This window comes from Tachypleus tridentatus, chromosome 13 (assembly GCF_004210375.1).
Source record: "Tachypleus tridentatus isolate NWPU-2018 chromosome 13, ASM421037v1, whole genome shotgun sequence".
Lineage (NCBI taxonomy): Eukaryota > Metazoa > Arthropoda > Merostomata > Xiphosura > Limulidae > Tachypleus > Tachypleus tridentatus.
The window spans coordinates 60,209,821-60,228,866 of NC_134837.1; the positions used below are offsets into that span (position 1 = coordinate 60,209,821).

Consider the following 19,046-nt stretch of genomic DNA (forward strand, 5'->3'; position numbering starts at 1 on the left):
ACCCATCGAGGTTACTCCCAATGCTACAATGAATGTCTTGAGAGGAGTTATCATTGAGAAGGACTTGAAGAACATTTTTAAGTTGGAGATCCTCACTGGTTTTTCCAGCCAAGGCCAACAGTTTGGTCACTCAGAGACATGTGATTCTTTAGTTCATGGAGGGGTGGCACTGCTGGTTGATCAGCATGTGCCCACCCTGTCTTTGCCACTTGATACCCCATTGGAGGCTGTAGCTATCCATGTTTCCTTGGGTTGTACCATTACTGTTTGTTCTTTCTACCTTCTCTTGGAGAGACATATGATTAATCAGACCTTGATGCTCTCATTGAACATTTGCAGTCTCCCTTTTTAATCCTGGGGGACTTTAATGAACATCATCCCCTCTGGGGAAGTTCTGATTTTGATAGGAGTGGTTGCTCCATAGAGTGTATGCTTTCTGATCACAACCTTTCTCTTTTCAATACTGGTTCTTCTATTTATTTCCATGTGCCTAGTCAGTCTTTTACTGCTATTGATCTCTCTATTTATTCCCTTTCACTTTTCTCTTGCTTTCGATGGAAGGTTAATAGTAACAGTGATAATTTTCCTATCATTTGGAGATAGACTGGGTGTGGTCAATGTCTTCTGACCTGCATACTTCAATTTAAACTGAACTGGGCCAACTAGCTCTCTTTAATTGCTCTCTCGGAACCTGATCCTGCCATCATCTGTAAGCCATTGATAGACAACTGCGTGGCAGCAATGACTGGCTGTACTTTCCAGGCAGCTGCTCAATGTATTCCTAAAACCTAGACACATTTTCTACACTATCCTTGCTCATGGTGGAATCCTGCCTGCCACATGACACTGAAGGCTCAAAAACAGACATGGGATACCATTCGTAAGTATCTCACACTTTGTGCATCTAGCTACATCTTCCACCTTCTTAGCCATCAAGACTAGGGCAGAGTGATTGTCTTTTTCCTTTTATGCTGATCATCTCTATGACTATAATTGCCCCTTTATGCTGGTGGAACTCAACCTTGCTCTTCACTGGTGTCTAGCAATACTTCAGCTGGACCTGGTGATATTTACTATGAGATGCTGCAATACCTCTCTTGCTACTCTTTTGGTTGTTTTTAACCAGATCTGGCAGAAGGATCCCAAGATTCCTTCAAACTACTGTCCAATTGCTTTAACTCATCATTTTCTTTTATTTGGAACTGATACATCAGTGTGTGGTCTGTATGACACTCAAGTCAGAATAGCGCACGTTACTGTACTGCTGTTACGACCATGAGAAACAGTCTTATTTTAGACATGTTTTTACCATGGGTTTACCCCTGACATTGAGCAGTGTCATTGGCAATGGTGAGACTGTCCACCTAACAAATTTTTTTAATTTTTTGAGTACCATTAGCCTTTTTAATTCTATACAAGTTTTCATCTGATGTTGAGCCACTCTATTTGTTTTAACTTAATTTCCCTTTACACTTTATAATATTTTCACTGTAATTTTTTTTGCCACTTGTTTGACACAGATAGCCTAGTTGCTTTGTACCAGGAAACACCAAATAACAACAACAACAACCAGTGTTTGGTAACCACCTTTTAATTGTTGGTCCAGTTAACTGGAGATGTTATTGTTAAGATGAGACTGTGTTTGGTAACTACCTTTCATTTGTTGATCCAATTAAGTGGAAATGTTACCATGTTTGCAAGTTCCTGTAATTTCAGATATTACTGTTAAGAGGTATGTCACTTGTTTGATTGTGAACTTCAATTATACTGCCTAATAATTTTTATTTCATGTTCAGTTCAATTGTTGGCATTTATCTGTGTTTTGAATTTTCATCCCCTTATGTAGGAGAACTGATGATTGTGATGTAGTTAATGAGAATAAATTTTTTGATACTGTTGTACTAGATGCAGCTCTCAAAATAAATCTGTATTTGTACAATGTTGTTTTCTGAATTTAAGTTTAGTAGTCTTGATAAAAACATCTTCATGAGAGTTCTATAGCTGGTCTTAACCTGATGAACTAAAATTTAATTGTATTAAATGTGATATAAGATTGTTGTTTTTTATGATGGAATTACTGAAGTTGTCTCACAAAACTTGGTTTATGAAATGTAAGGTTTTGACATCAATATGTAGTTAATGCAATGAACCATCGTATGTGTATCTGATAAATATATAAGAATCATTATGACAGAACCTTTATAACTATCCAAGTAACAATGAACCTTGTGTATTTCAGTGCTGTTTATTGTTTGTCAAGTAGCTGCTCATCAGATGAACTTCCAGATGTTGGAAATTCTTTTCCAGTATCCAAAAACTGCATGTCAGTATCTCAGTCTCAGGTTAGAACATATTTTAACTCAGTTTTCATTATAAAGTATGTATGGTTTTGTGAGCCAAACTAAGTTGCTGTCACTTTTCTAAATATTATAAAATCACACTTTGATAAAGATTATTACTAGACATACTTCTGAAGGGTTTCAGAAAGTGTTCTGTTTCAAGACTGAATAAAACCCAATTTAGAGTAACAGATACTTTTATTTCTTGCTTTTCATGTTCATATATCATATTATGCTGTAGAGTGAATAATTATTGTGATTTATGATATGCTTGCATTTTACTGATGTTATGACAGTATTAGTTGCAGCATCAAGTGCCCTAAGTAGACATTATTTTAATGTCTACTGACTAACTGACAAAGAATACACTACTGTATATTGGTGTGATTGATTAATATTTGTGATCCCTCCAAATGGCCTATGGCTCCTTGTTTGGGGAAATAATGAGTATGTAAAAATACTAAAATATTATGATAATAGATGTGTGGACACTGAAGTATTGGATGTGTGGACACTAACATGAAGAATATGATGATAGCTGTGTGGACACTAAAATGAAGATTGTGACAATGGATGTGTGGACACTAAAATGAAGATTGTGACAATGGATGTGTGGACACTAAAATGAAGATTGTGACAATGGATGTGTGGACACTAAAATGAAGATTGTGACAATGGATGTGTGGACACTAAAATGAAGATTGTGACAATGGATGTGTGGACAGTAAAATGAAGATTGTGACAGTGGATGTGTGGACAGTAAAATGAAGATTGTGACAGTGGATGTGTGGACAGTAAAATGAAGATTGTGACAGTGGATGTGTGGACACTAACATGAAGAATATGATGATAGCTGTGTGGACACTAAAATGAAGATTGTGACAATGGATGTGTGGACACTAAAATGAAGATTGTGACAATGGATGTGTGGACACTAAAATGAAGATTGTGACAATGGATGTGTGGACACTAAAATGAAGATTGTGACAATGGATGTGTGACACTAAAATGAAGATTGTGACAATGGATGTGTGACACTAAAATGAAGATTGTGACAGTGGATGTGTGGACAGTAAAATGAAGATTGTCACAGTGGATGTGTGGACAGTAAAATGAAGATTGTGACAGTGGATGTGTGGACACTAACATGAAGAATATGATGATAGCTGTGTGGACACTAAAATGAAGATTGTGACAATGGATGTGTGGACACTAAAATGAAGATTGTGACAATGGATGTGTGGACACTAAAATGAAGATTGTGACAGTGGATGTGTGGACACTAAAATGAAGATTGTGACAGTGGATGTGTGGACAGTAAAATGAAGATTGTGACAGTGGATGTGTGGACAGTAAAATGAAGATTGTCACAGTGGATGTGTGGACAGTAAAATGAAGATTGTCACAGTGGATGTGTGGACAGTAAAATGAAGATTGTGACAGTGGATGTGTGGACACTAAAATGAAGATTATGACAATCGATGTGTGGACACTAAAATGAAGGACTCAGTCTTGTTTGTACTAATCACTTAGATTTGTAGGAGAGTGTGTAGGTTTTCATATCTTTGTGATTAATAGGAAAGGAATTAGTAATATTTTTATGTAATGAGTGGTTTACTTTGTACAGAAGGGTGCATACTCATTTGTGTAAGAGGGTATGTCTTTTGTGTATAGGAGAATAACATGGCATCATCTACGAACAATAAAACCACAAAATACAATAAAAGAAGTTCTGAAGTAAGGAGACTGGCACAGGTATTTTGTGTATTTAAACAGAAATTATAATTTATTTCATGATATAAAAATATCTCTGACGTGAATATCTTGTAATTAATTATGTTTCATTATTATTGAATGTAATAATATTACTCTGGTTTTTGGGACTATTTTATAGACTGTGTGTATTTTATTATATATCTATAACTCTTGTATTTTGTACAAAGTTTCTAGCTGATCTGTGTAGATGGTTGATACTGATATATAGAGGTTTTAATCTGTATCTATAAAACAACCCTTCCAACCCTAGAATCAGCCTGAACATTCTATTATGTCATTCTTTCTTAGACCAGAACTGTTCACAGTGCTCCATGTGAGGCCTACCTAGTGATTTGTATATAGATAATTATGTCTTTTCACTTTTTAATATTTAAGGTTAGTAGCCACATTCACTTATCCTCCACTATGCCAAGATTCTTTTATTCAGTCACACAATTGATTGATCTCTTATCTTTATTAAAATTGTGATTCAAAATGCACCATCTTAAATTTGGTATAGATTTAATAATAATTTACTTACATTCTTATCTCCTGTATCTTGAGGATGTTTTGTATGATTGATGATTACAATTAAATGTGTGCATGTATTATGATGTATCAGTAAGGATGTATTTGAAACAGTGTTCTTCTCGTAATTTGTCTAGTATAGTATCTGTTATGATGTATTGTTTGTGTGTTATATTTGTTGTGATGTATTCTTTGCACATTACATTTGTTGTGATGTAGTCTTTGTGCTTTACATTTGGTGTGATGTATTCTCTCTTTTACACGTTGAATACATCAGCCATGCCATCTTAAACAAACATAAATTGTATCGTAGCTTATGGTAAACTTAATTTGTAATATATATATATATGTTCAAATTGGTGGGAACTACTTTTCATATGCATACTGAACATTCATACACATAGACAGTGCTTTAGGAATGCATCTTGCATGCTATCCTACAAGTTTTCTTTGTTTAGCTTCGTAGGGAACAAAGGCAGAAGGAGAGAGAGATAAGAAAGTGTGAAAAAGAAAAAGAAAAGTTGTGTAAAGAAGTTGAAAGAGAAATAAAAAAGAGTTCTAAGCCAGGAGAAAGTATTAAGGTAAGTAGAAACACCAATGGTTATTGTTCATTAAAAAAATGAAACAAAAGCTTCTATTGAATAGAATTTATTCTTTTACAGATTTCAAACTCCGTAATTTCCGTTATATTGTTATACACTTCAATGCAGACACTGTAGCACAGAAAACAAAAAATATTTCTCACTCTAGTAGTTTCAACTTTAGTGAATTATCTCCTGTAATACAGTTTATGATATGATACTGTACTTAATAGGCTTTCCCAATTCAATGCTTCACACTATGTACACAATTTTCCCATGTCGCTAACCTTGAAACGCCTGCGTAAGATCACACATTTCCACAGAATACTATTGTACTGTTGTAAACAAATCAGCATGCGATAACTCTCAACAGAGTATGACACACCATCATAACATAGCTTGTTCTCTCAATACTAATTGCTGAATCTTCACTTCTTAATTTGGTACTTGTGTGTATGTGTCTACAAAAACATTAGCTGTTATGGAAATATATATTGGTAGATATCTTTCTCTACTGCACTTTGTATACCATTCCATGCATCTTAAATTTATCCATGTTCTATTAATTTTATCCAACTTTGGAGCATTTATACCTTATATTTTTTTACCTCATGTACCTGTTCATAACATTGAGCTGTATTACTTTCTTAGACTCCTAAAAATCTGGAGTCTTTTCTTTAGTCTTTGAGGTAACATCTTGTTTTTTGTTTAATTTTGTCATCCTGTAAAAACACTGTTTGGTATAGGTATTAGTATTTTTCTGAGCAAATATTTTTCATCAAAAGAATTAAAAGCAGTTATTTTAAAGTATTATGATAAGTTAGATGTGTAACTTGGTAAGAATCGTACATTGTACTTATAATTCATTAATATTGAGGCTATTGAACATCATGTGAAATTTATTGGTGTTGAGGATGTAGAGATTTCTAGAAGGTGAAAAGACAATTAAGTGATAAATACATATATAGTGTGAGATAATCAGGAAAAGTAGACAGATCAGATGAGAAGGTGAAGTCCTAAGAAATAGATGTTTGGCCAAAGAAAAGTTAAATGTAAAGTTAACTGCCACAGGAGTATAAAGCCTAATTATTAATATGTTTGGATAAAACTAGCAGTTTAAAAAAAAAATTAAGAAGTATAGTTTATTCCATCAAGGTGAGTTCTAAAGTAGTTGAACCAGCTGGAGTGGACTTTATTAAAAAAAATGAACAGATAATATCGAAAGAAACAAGGATTAGATGATTAGCTGCATATGACTGTGGTAACTCATGCTATAATTGTAAGTGAATTATTCTCAGAATACTATTGCGATAGAAATAGGGAAAGGTAGTTTGGCTTGTCAACTGAAATTCTAAAGCAATTAAATAGTCTTTAGTGGGCTTTTGACAAGAAGAAAACTATATATATAGTGTTTATGATATGCCTCTGTTATCTATAGTCTAAAGAATTTGTTGTGCATACATTTAACTAATTCAAATATGTGTATTATTTATTATTATTATTATATAATACATTAATATATATTATTTTGAAAACAACTGGAAAGCATGCTGTTCGTTTGTTTTTGCATTGCCAGCAAGTCACAGACACCTACTGTAGAAGAATCCTTGGCCCAACACGCCCACATACTTAATATATACTGCTTGAATAGTAAGTTGAACGACAGACTTTTTTAGGCTTAAGTTGTCTCACTTTTGTCATACATTCTCTACTCTTTTATGTTATTTTTTGTCCATTCAGTTTCCCTCTATAAAAATCCACAATTCTCAGGAGGAATTTCCTACACATTTATTTATCTTCTCTACAGTGGTTTGCTTATTTTAATCAGCCTTACAATTTCATGTGTGGTTAATCTATAGCTAGAATCAGTTGGGTCAAACATCCTTCTTGCTCAAATGGTTTGCTTTCCTTTAATCTTGGATATCTTTGTCTGGATCTGGATCCTTTTCTCTACCAGTGTATGTTTTTACTGCAATGATTATTTCTATGGAGTCACTTATTGAGGCTGCATTCCAATGTTCTTCCTTCTCCTCACTTATTTCCTGTCTGTCATGTACCACTTTTTTACCTCTTTCTGTCTCCACTTCCTGTACCCATTTGGCCTTCCACTGCTCATGGACTTCAGTGACTGTCCTATATCAAGAGAGCAGACCTTTTTGTTTCTGGCTTCATTCTTTACCTTTATGACAAATGGCTTTTTCTTTTCTAGGTGCCTGAATGTTTTTTCTGTGTGTCTCTTGAGGCTTAACAAGATATTACTTGTGGTGTGGACTCTTGATTCTCTGGTATTCAAGTGGTTGTACTCTTGTCTAGGCATTTGTCTTGCAGATACATTTGCCACTCATCTCCATATCAAACTACATTCTCTTTTTCTGGTCCTCAGTTCTTTACCAGTTCTCACTGGTCCTACTTTTTTCTGTATGCCTACCTTCTTATTATTTTCTCCCTCATGTTCTTTTCCTCATTGAAGATGCTTAGTGTTGAGTTCTCTTGCCATTTCCATGTTGACTGGCTTAGCTGTGGTTTTCTCTGCTAAAACTTCTCTGTTCCACTCCTTTTACTCAACTTCTTTAATACTTCCTACATCTACAATTTCACTTCTTCCTCTTTCATCCAGCAGTGTCCTCACTTCAACTTCATGTATGGGTTTTCTACTGTTCCTTGTTAGATGTTCCAAACTCTCCTCACATGTAGCCTTCTTTCTTGTTCAGTTTGTCTTTCTCTTCTTGTCTATCAATGAACATGCCATATTTTCTGTAGTAGGTCTGTGCATTATGTTTTCTTTGCTTTCCATCTTTTTACTCCAGCTACAATACATCAATTGACATATCTCTGATCTATAATCAGATTCCAGACTGTACACAAATTAATGACAATTATCTTCAATGTTGGAAAGGAGTGTAACCTGGCCCAGAAAAAGGGCAGTCTTCCACAGGTGTGCCACCGTATATTTCCATATAGGATTATAGGGTATTACACTATGGTTACTCTTAAGATGCTTTCCATAGGTGGATCACCTAGGTAACTTTTGCACTGATCCTTTCACTATTCCACTGCAAGATTCTCGCTATTATATGAGGCTTTGTTTCATACTTCTCTAGTTGTTTGTTCTACTACTTCAATGCATCAAACTTTCTTAATCTTGAAGAGATGATTGAATAACTGTTATAGAAGGAGCTGTTACAGATGGAAGGTTATTGGATCCAACAATATCACATGGAAACACATGGCTAGTGGCAAATGCTAAATAATTTGCATATGGCGGGTAATACTTAATCAGGAAAGCTAAATGTAAAAAGAAGTTTTTATTAGTGAAAATGTTAACTTCTAATTTGTTTTAATTTCATGGAATTGGTATTTTTATTTATTAGTTTTTACGAGCAGTAGTGGACAAAAAACTCTTGGAAATGCCAGGGGCAGGAAATTTCCTAAACTCATTACAAACAGCAGATGTAAGATACAGTTTAGAGGACCAGCCTGTAACTTCTAGTATCACTTGGTTCCGAGACCTCACAGAGCATGCTGTTATAGGAAATGAGGTGACTTACTACATAAACTAGAGATTGTTTTTATGTAAATATTGCACTGTTTTTAAATGTATTCTCAAGATGGTTGGTTTTTTTGTTAACCTGAAGATGAATTAAGAAGGTTGAAACATTGTTCTATACTTTATTTTAAATAAACTGCTAATACCCATACCAGTCGTCTTGAGAAAACATTTTTACTTCAAGTGGGTTTCTTGTCATCACAAACTATTTTTAAATGTTTTTGCTTATTTGTAGTTACAATGGAGGCACTTTTTCATATAATTGATTCCTTTGGGAGAATGAACTTGTGTATGATACACCTTTTCCACATGTTATGTGACACTGAATCATTTTATCATGGTTATGGCATTTAGTGATTTAAAATTGTGGGTATAATATTGAGTGGTTTTTGTTTTATACACATCTAGCAATTTTGTTAAACATATGATACTGAGCAGTTTTGTCATAGATATGACATTGAATGTTTTTTTTTCATGAATAATGAAATTGGGTGGTTTTGTCTTGAATTTGATATTGAGTTTTTTAATGGGTATGATGTTGACTAGTTTTGTCATAGCTATGATATCAAGTTATTTTGTCACATATATGACATTGAGTGGGTTTGTCATGGATCACATTGACTGGTTATTTTATGGATTACTATTATAAATTATGGATTTTATTTTTTCTAAATGCTATTACATTGTGATGCCCAACTCCTGGGCATCAAAACATTTACAAAGAAATGAAAAACTTAAAATGCTAACAAAGTTGGATGAAGCTAATCAGAAGTAACGTTTCTGATAACTTGAACAAAGAAGTCAGTGAAGCTAATTAGAAGTGAAGTTTCTGATAACTCAAACAAAGTTGGAAGTCGGACGAAGCTAGTCAAAAGTAATGTTTTTAATAACTTGAACAAAGTTGGAAGTTGGATGAGGTTAATCAGAAGTAACATTTCTGATAACTCGAACAAAGACTACAAAACGTTGTTTGGGTTAAAAAATGAATTACACAATTAGTGTCTCATCCCATGTTAGTTGGTCTCATGTCAGTTCCATCAGCATTACTAGTGTATTATCCATGTTCATTTATCTTAAAGGAAATGCATCTATATACCAATGCTTTATACTGTGTGAGTTTATCTGAAGAGAACTACTTCAGCATATCCTTGCCTTTTCTTGTGAGAGTTAGTCCCAAGGGAATTGCTTCAGCATATCAGTACCTTTCCTTGTGTGAATTAGGCCCAGGGGAATTGCTTCAACATACCAATGCCTTGGAGTGACTCTCAGGTTACTCACACCTACATACCAATGCCTTACCCTATGAGAGTGTGTCTCAGGTTATTTGCATCTACATACCAATACAGTCTAAAGATTAGTTACTTATCTTTCCAAAACATACTTACCTCTACTCACACCACAGCTATTGCTTGACTGCCAGGATTTCTTCCTTTGCCCATTTAAGCATTGGTCTAATTTTTTTTGCTTCCCCCAATCTTTTATAACCCACTTAATTATTCTTGATAATGTTTGTCTCATGGGATTGTCTATCCTTTTTTTGTCAACAGAGCATTCACTAATAGATTTCTCCATACTATGGTCACAGCAGATATTTTGAGCATTTGCACTGTGACCTAGTTGGTTTTCATAAAAAAAAACATTGATTGGCAAGCTGATATGAGGTAGGAATTTTCAGACTATTATTTACAGCAAAGAGGTTTCTCCTAACCCCACTTTTATGTCTATCACTAAATTAAAGTCAAGTGGGGAGGCTCACTCTCTGTTGGCTGTCAGTGATCATACTTGTATTAAGATGGAGACATTTGGTTTGATGGTGTTTATCCAGTGGACTCTCCGGCTGCAATTGAGAGCAATGTTGGATTTTCTCAAAAAATGATTCTTTTTTTTTTTGCCTTCTTTTATTCTCTTGGCTTCTCAGTCACCATTTGGGACAGTAGTAAGTCTATGGACTTACAACTATAAAGTCCAATATTTTGTTTTCCCAACACAACTTTAGAAGGTTTTTAGGATCACCAACTTCCTTGACAATGAGCTGGAACTACTGTTAGCATGCACATTGGTTCAGTTGTCAGCTTCTGTGTTCCTTCCTGTTGTTGTTTGGGATCTAGAAGTTCATCAGCTTCTACAGGGGTCATAGTTCCACCCCTATTCAAGGGTCACAACCCCCAACATCAGCTTCTCAGTACCTTCATACCCAGAATAGATTCTGTTCATATTCAAGGGTTCCATTACTTTGTTGGTATGCTGCCAGTGGCATCAATGATTATTGTATGCTTTTGAGATTTTTTATGGCTTGTTTCAGAGAATTTCTGAAAGTGTGGTAACCCTGGCCACGAGTCCATGTGCATTACAGTTTCTTATGTTCATGCTTTCACCACTATTACCCACCCACCTGTAGAGTTTTTGCTTTACGAAGATCATATGATTTTCGAACTTAGTTTTATGGCTAACAGAATGAGATTGGTCTAGGGGTAGAATGGGAAAGGTTGCTAGTTCTTTTGGGGTATTATTCTCAATGGTTTTTGAGCCCAAAGACAGTAGATTGATATCCAGTTATCTTTTTTGTCTATATCAGTGTTTACTATCTCCAAGTTTTACAAGTGACTCATTTCTCAATCTTATTTGGAATTTTTTATTGGGATTGTGGATGTCCAGGTTTGATGTATTAAGCATCTATTTGCACATTGCCATAATGGTGGCATCCCATCACTCTTGGCATTTTTTGTTCATAAGGGTCAGGTATTGCAGTTCAAGCTTTTTACCTTTAGACTAGCATTGGTACCATATGGGTTCTGCTGAATTGTACAAGCTTTTTCTTGTCATCTCTCTAGCACTGTGCATTCTATAAGTGACTGCTTACTGTTGGTACTATTGCACCAATTGTTAAAAACCATGTTTGAATTCTACTTTCAGAAAATACCAAGACAGGCTTTATGGACTGAGACATCTGTTCTTGCCTCAACTCAGTATCCCATCAGTCTAGGTATTTGTTTCTTATTAGTCAGGCTCAACCAACTCCTATCTGGCTCCACCCTATAGAACAGGAAGCCCAACTGCATGAATGGTTCTTTTTCTTTTGGAATGTGGGCATCACTTGAATCCTTCATGGCTTTTAAATGTATTCCATCAGGATGGGACATGATCACAGCTCTAAGACTTCCCTCCAAGTCATGTGTTACCCATGGTTCTAACTATGATTTGTTTCAACCCATTGTCCTGTCCTGCAGATAGCACTGGATTGGGAACTCTTTCCTGGTTTCTGTTTCTACATTATGTAGGGGATTGCTCACTTCTTCCACTTTGGCCTTCTTTACAAAGGCAGCCATGATCTGACATATTACACACAATTATCCAAAAGTTCAGGCTTCAGGCATAGTGTTTATGTAACCCTTTGAACATAACATAATGTTCAGGGACTGTCCCATCCTCTGAGCCAAACTGAAACTATTAAATAAATTTTTTAACCAACCCTTATGATTCATATCTCTGTCAAGCTTTCTTTTAATCTCACTCAAATTTACTGCCTCAACAATATTCAAAGGTGGCCCATTTCATAGGCCAATCACCCTATTTGAAAAATAATTTTTTTTAGCTGAAGACAGCTCCTACCTTGCCTATATCTATATTTGTGTCCCTAGTTCTGTTAATTATTGCTGTTAAGTATGAAAAATGCTGATACATCAACATTATTAATTCTTTTAATTAGATCACCTCTAATTTTTTTTTTCAAGAGAAAACCATTTTAACTATCTTTATCTCTCCCCATATGACAACCCCTCCATCTTGGATACCATTGTAGTAAACCTCTTCTGAACTCTTTTCAACAATTTAATGTCTTTCGTAAGGTAAGGAGTCCAAGAATGAATGCTATACTTGAAATGTGGCCGAACCAGTGACCTAAAAATGAAATTATAACCTCCTTAGACTTGTATCCAATATTTTTGTATATACAACCTGAGATCCTGTTTGTGCTACTACTAGCAACACCACAGTGCTTAGATGGCTTAAGAGAATGCTCAGTCATTACACCAAGATCTCTCTCTTTCATGACACTGTCAAGGTTATTCCTATCCAAATTATACTTAACTGAAATTTCGTTTTGGTGTCCTAACTTTTTGTTTGACCAAATTTCTTGATCAAAATATTCCATCATACTGGTCAACTTAAATTTCTTAAATTTGTGATGCTTTTCTTTAATTTTATTTCTCATACCATTTGTGAGCCAACTTGGTTTTTAACTTGCAGCTATCCTTTTCTTTCAGTAACGAATATGTTTCTTTTGAATATTGAAAACATTTTTCTTTAAAAATTTTCCCCATCAGATCAGTGTATCCAAATAACCTAGCTGCACAATTCAGAACAGATAATTCTTGTTACATCCCTTTAATATTTGTTTTTTAAAGTATGGAATCAAAATATTATTCCTGATTTACATATACAGTAAAGTATCAGTCTTAGTACAGCAATGATCACTTGTACCTAGATGTTCCCCAATTTCTATCCTCTCAACTATTTCTATATCAGAAGTTACCATAAATCTAAAATAGCATTATTTCTGTTAGGTTTTTTCACATATTGGTTAAGATCCCTCGGTGTGGATTCCTGTACATGGTGAAGGAAAAACACAGGGAAGGTTCTGTTCTTTCAGTTTACCTCATCTGGGATCTAAACATCCATGCACATGTTTGCCATGCAATGGTGACCTGTGAAGGGAAGGAGAGGATCCTGGTAGTTGAGGGGTCTAACCCTAAAACACCACTTTGGCCTTGAATTCCTGTAGATGGGCAGTCTTGGGGTGGCCCCCCTTGGGTCAGTCTGCTGGTCCACTTGGTCTAGATTCAACAAAGTACCAGTGTTGGATGTTTTCAACAGGTGTTGTGGACACTGTATCTGATGCTGGTGTTTGGGTATAGCGCTCATGAAACCCTGGTTTTGCTGCGGTGTCCATGTTTGACATTGTAGTGTGTCCCCTCTTAGGGCTCCATGGTGAGTGGGGTCAGTGGGCACCAAAATTTCCCTTTTTTTTATGGATCCTCCAAATAAAAACTTAAATAAAATAGTGAAAAAACAGTCCACAGTTAAATGACCATGTTTTAAAAATTCTGAGCAGCAATCTTCAACATACATCTGTAACACCTGTTGTACCTCATTTTCATATCCTACATTTTCCTTCAGACAAACCTTCAGGGCAAATATCTCCCTTTTTCATTCAGAAGGGACTAGAGGTACTTCCTGGCTCTCCAAAGTCTGTAAAGAAGCTTTGATTTGGTGACATTGGTGGAAACATCCACACCTCAATACAGTGAACTTCTCTTGCATTCAAGGACAATTGAGGATATACCTATTGAGGTTAAACCTCATGCTTATTTGAATTCATCATGAGGAGTTATTGTTGAGAGGGATTTGAAGAACATCTCTGAGTCAGAGATTCTTGCTGGTTTCTCCACTCAAGTTTCCGCAGTGAGGCGTAGCTCCACTCGTAAAGATGGAATTACGATGTGACCAACATTCTCATTCTGACATTTACATCTCCACGTCCACCTGCCACCATCAAGGCAGGTTATTTTAATTGCAGGGTAAGGCCATACATTCCAAACCCCCTCTGATGTTTCCAGTGTCAGTGGTTCAGTCACTCAAAGATATCACTCATGGTTCCTTGACATGTACTTGTTGCAGTGGCAAGGACCATGATGCCTGTGCATGTGGAACAGACCCTCATTGCGTCAATCATTCTACTTTCCTTCTTGCCCTCATTGGTTGGAAGAAAAAGAGGAGCAGCATTTGAAAACAATTCATAACATTACTTACCCTGAGGCTTGAAAGTTGCTGTCCACCACTTCATCTCAGATGTATACTACTGCACTTACTTTCACTACTACAGTGGGAGTGCAGATGGATTTCACTGTGACTCTGAAAGAATTGTTCTCAAACCAAATGAAAAGTCTTCTGACCTCCATGGTTAAAAAAGTTGATGAATCAACTTCAACACCCATCTTTGTCCCTAACATACATTCCATCAAATTCCAAGATCCACTTCCTTTGGTTCCGGGTACAGACATTTCCTTGGGAAACTCTTCTTCTCCCATCCCAAGATGCAAAACGATCATTCGTTCACATCCTCAGTCCCTGGAATCCTCTTCCAGCAGCAAAGACCTGCCCAATCGACCCATGGCAGGATCTATGGAGGTCGATAGACCTCTGTTGAATAAAGACAGTAAAAAAAAGATGCAGTCGTAAACAGAAGGGTTCTCCACCCAATTCGCCTACACATAAATAAAAATGACCACGTTGATACCATGGAACTGTCAAGGTTTATGTTCTAAACATATGATTAGAACATATCATCACTACTATATAGTCCTATTTTAAGACTCCTTTTAGAGCTAAGTTAATAGTCATTACAAGTGTTAACTATCCATTTCAAAAAGTTCCCTCATCCCACTGAGCTGATCCCACAAGTCCAACCAGCTAACCTGCTCATTTTTAAATATTAAATTAACCCTAATATTTAGCCCTAGAGAACCAATTAATTCTTGGCAGTATCCCTGACACAATTAATTTATGGCCTTTATCTTTAAATGTTTTTATTAACTCTGTACTTATTAATAAGCTCCTCTGACTTACTCTTCCCTATATTGTTAACTTCTACATGCACACAAAAACTGCATAGTTTGCCAGTCAGCTACATTTTTCACCTGTGTCCCAGGGAAGCATAATCTAACTTTTTCTCCCTATTTACCCCATAAACTGTTTTGTCCATATGCTGTGTCAAGGAATGACCTACAATTATAACATCTTTAATTTCATAATCCATATCCTTGTGTATTTCTTTTGTTTTCCCTTCCTCCCAATAGTGCCTTGTCTACATAAGCCAAAGGCTAAAATCTCTCTCTCAATAGAATAGGATCTTTACAGTTAAGTTCACTACTTTTAACCCTAATACTTTCTAACTTCCTGAATGTCATTGTTAATATTAGCGATGCTTCCCTTGCATGTGAAAACCTAAGCTCCTCTTGAAGTCCAGCTTTCATTTCCCACAGTTTATATATCTCTTTATCTATTTCCTCAACTTTAGTTAGGATAACCTCTAACTTTGTCATCAAATTGTAAACTCTACTTATAAATTGAACATCTTCACAACTAGCTTCCTTAAAATTGCATAATATTCTAGGGTTTCTGAATAAACCCATTCACTGCATATATCACACCTTGCAAACTTGTAATGCTTACCCCTCAACTTTCCTCAACTTTAGTTAGGATAACCTCTAACTTTGTCATCAAATTGTAAACTCTACTTATAAATTGAACATCTTCATTAAAATTGCATAATATTCTAGGGTTTCTGAATAAACCCATTCACTGCATATATCACACCTTGCAAACTTGTAATGCTTACCCCTGAATTAGTCTAAGCCACTGTATTATTTGTTGAATTAAATTAAACATTTGATACTATGATTAAATACAAGTAGCCTGTTGTCAACACTGTGAAGCCTAAATTTGACAATTAACTAGCTATTAGACTGTATTTAATAAATAAAACAGTGTATTTAATTTGTCTTACAATATTACTGAAAGTTGAATTATAACTAAGCCTAAAGAACCTTTATACAGGGTGGCCCATAAGTCCCTAGTATTATAAACAATGTTATAATACTAATGATGAGTTGAAGGCAGCTGTTACCGAGGCATTTGGAACAATAATTCCTGCTATGTTGAGTAAAATGTCTCACAGAACATGGCATCGCATAATATTAGTATAAATGATTTACATTTAAATAAATAAATATATTTCTGGATTGTTTACAAGAGCTATTAACTTAGCTGCAAGGAAGATTTAAAATAGGACTAGACAGTGATAAAGGCCAAGTAAACCTTAAAAAAAGAAAATCAAGTGAAACATTAGGCATATGAAATATATATAGAAATAGTTCCAAGGGTAGGCAATTTTTACTATTGTAATGTTAAAAGTATAAGAAATAAGTAACTCTATGGTCCCTATAGGAATGTAGAGTTTGATGTAATGGGAATAATTGAAACATGGTTAAATGTAAATGATTTTAATGACAGAAAATTGATAAATAAAATTCTTGGTAGCATTGAGTCCTGTGGATATGGGTGTTCCATAGGACCATCTTGGCACTTTTTGGGTAGTACACTATTATTCAATACCTAACATAATATACATTGCTGGACCACCACAAATAAGGATCCTCGACTTCTCTAATTTCATGTGGAAAGTGTCGAGTTCTTGAGTCATTGGTTGAACTTCATTTGTTCCACATTCACCTTGTAATTCCAGGGACAGGAATGTTGCCCTGCATCTTAGATTGGGCAGTTAAGATTTAGGTTCATAATCCTGGGCACTGGATTATTTCTGTTTTCTTCAGGATAAGTGAGGTGTGGATGCTCCATAATTTCAAGTTGGGTTTGTTGCATTCTGTCCTTCAGGTTGTGAATAGCTTGTCCATATGGGTGTTGCTTCCTTCTCTAATTCTAATTGCTCACAAGCAACATCCTGTAACTTTCAGGTTGGCTTCCTAGTCCTGTAATTCAGGGTTCAATTTGCTGCATTCTGTCTTTCTTCAGGTTTGGAATATCTCGTCCAGTTGGGTGTTGCTTCCTTCTCTAATTCCAATGGCTCACAAGCAACATACTGTAACTTTCAGGTTGGGTTCCTAGTCCTGTAATTCAGGGTTCAATTTGCTGCATTCTGCCTTTCTTCAGGTTTGGAATATCTCGTCCAGTTGGGTGTTGCTTCCTTCTCTAATTCTAATGGCTCACATTCAACATACTGTAACTTTCATGTTGGGTTCCTAGTCCTGTAATTCAGAGTTCAGTTTGCATCTTTCTGTCCTTCTTCAGCTTCAAAATAGCCTGTCCATTAGGGTGTTGTTTTCTTCTCTATATTTCCAGTACTGTAGTTCCAACAGTGAGATGTGGTCCCTTGTTTGTATGGTTGGCTTGGATGACCCTTGAGAGTGTGTACAATATTTTCAGACTCGATGCATCTGGTATTGTAGGAGGAACCAGTTGTGGAATAATGTCCCACTTGTATGTTTCTTCTCAGAGAGTTATGGTTTCAACACTTCAGTCAGTTAATATTTATCATGTTTCATATACCTGTTTCAGTCGTAGTGCAGCCCCCACTACTATATCTCACTTTCCACGTGGTTTCTACATGGATAGTGCACTCACCTGCTCATCCATTGTTTCAGTGTAGATTCTAGTTAAAGTGGGAGTAGAGGTAATTGTGTTTTGGAAGTCTGCACTTTGCTGTTCCAAAAGTGTATTCCCAATAATACATTTGCTCACACTGTTCCGTCCTTATTCTCCATAATGGCTGGTGTTTGGGTCTAATAATTTTGCCAATCTCAAAAAATTAAGAACAAGATACTTATATATATATATATATATCTGGTATAGGGGATGCATTGATTGACATAGGTGGAAAAAGTTAAAAGATAAAACTAATAGGGCAATATAGTGGAGTATAAAGGCTGTAGCAAGTGAAGTATAATTTATACCAATGGTCAGATGAGCAAAGAAAAGAAATTTTCCTCAGGATAAAGCTAAAGTGTAAAGAAAGATATGTTTTATCAGAAATACATTTTTAGTATAGGGAAATGTAAATTTAATTGGAGTTTTCCATTTATATTTTAAAGAGACATTCTTAAGGGTCACAAATTGAAATATTTATTAAACCCTGGTGTTTAACATTTAGGTTTTAAAGACAACACATGGGGAACTACAAGATCAAGTTCTGCTTGTTCCAAAGCTCATGAGCTTTGCCAAAATGATTCAAGTATCTAAACAGGTCAGATAATTAAGTTTATTCTTAAAACTGTAATAATGTATGAATTTAATAAACTCTGCTGATGGTATCTTTGTATTTTCTGATCAAACATTAAATTTAGTCTTGGAGGTAGATAATCCAATGGCATAATTTCCAGGTTTTTGAACTCAATTCTTGAATTTTTTGTAAATATTTTAGACTCTGATGAAAGTGAAGTCTTCATATTTGTAGAAAATAATTTTCAATTCTTTGTTTCAATAATTATTTTACTTTAATTTTTAAATGTAAGAAATATTAACCTATGATTAACAGATATTTAATTAATATACATTATTTGTATTTTAACAAAACATGAAAGTGAACAATTCAGTTATAAATAAGTATATTGATATGAGTAAACTTATAACCATTAGAAGGAAGAGTAGCAGGAGAATAAAGGTAAAGGTTTGTGTAAAGTTCAAAACATTAGATTCTGAAATGCTTCTCTCTCTCATGCTGTT

At 35.2% G+C, this 19,046-nt stretch overlaps 1 protein-coding gene across 8 annotated transcripts in view; it reads left to right on the forward strand.

Moving 5' to 3' along the window:
- Positions 1 to 19,046, forward strand: part of mms4 (Methyl methanesulfonate sensitivity 4) — a 38,274-nt gene that overhangs the window by 11,698 nt on the left and 7,530 nt on the right. For 4 of the 8 annotated variants that reach the window (XM_076481003.1, XM_076481008.1, XM_076481004.1 and 1 more), the window contains 5 exons: positions 2,240 to 2,342; positions 4,014 to 4,094; positions 5,081 to 5,203; positions 8,575 to 8,742; positions 18,475 to 18,567. In XM_076481003.1, coding sequence (XP_076337118.1) covers positions 2,240 to 2,342; positions 4,014 to 4,094; positions 5,081 to 5,203; positions 8,575 to 8,742; positions 18,475 to 18,567 — 568 coding nt within the window. The remainder of the gene's footprint in view (positions 1 to 2,239; positions 2,343 to 4,013; positions 4,095 to 5,080; positions 5,204 to 8,574; positions 8,743 to 18,474; positions 18,568 to 19,046) is intronic. The other 4 variants (XM_076481005.1, XM_076481007.1, XM_076481006.1 and 1 more) reach the window with 4 other exon arrangements.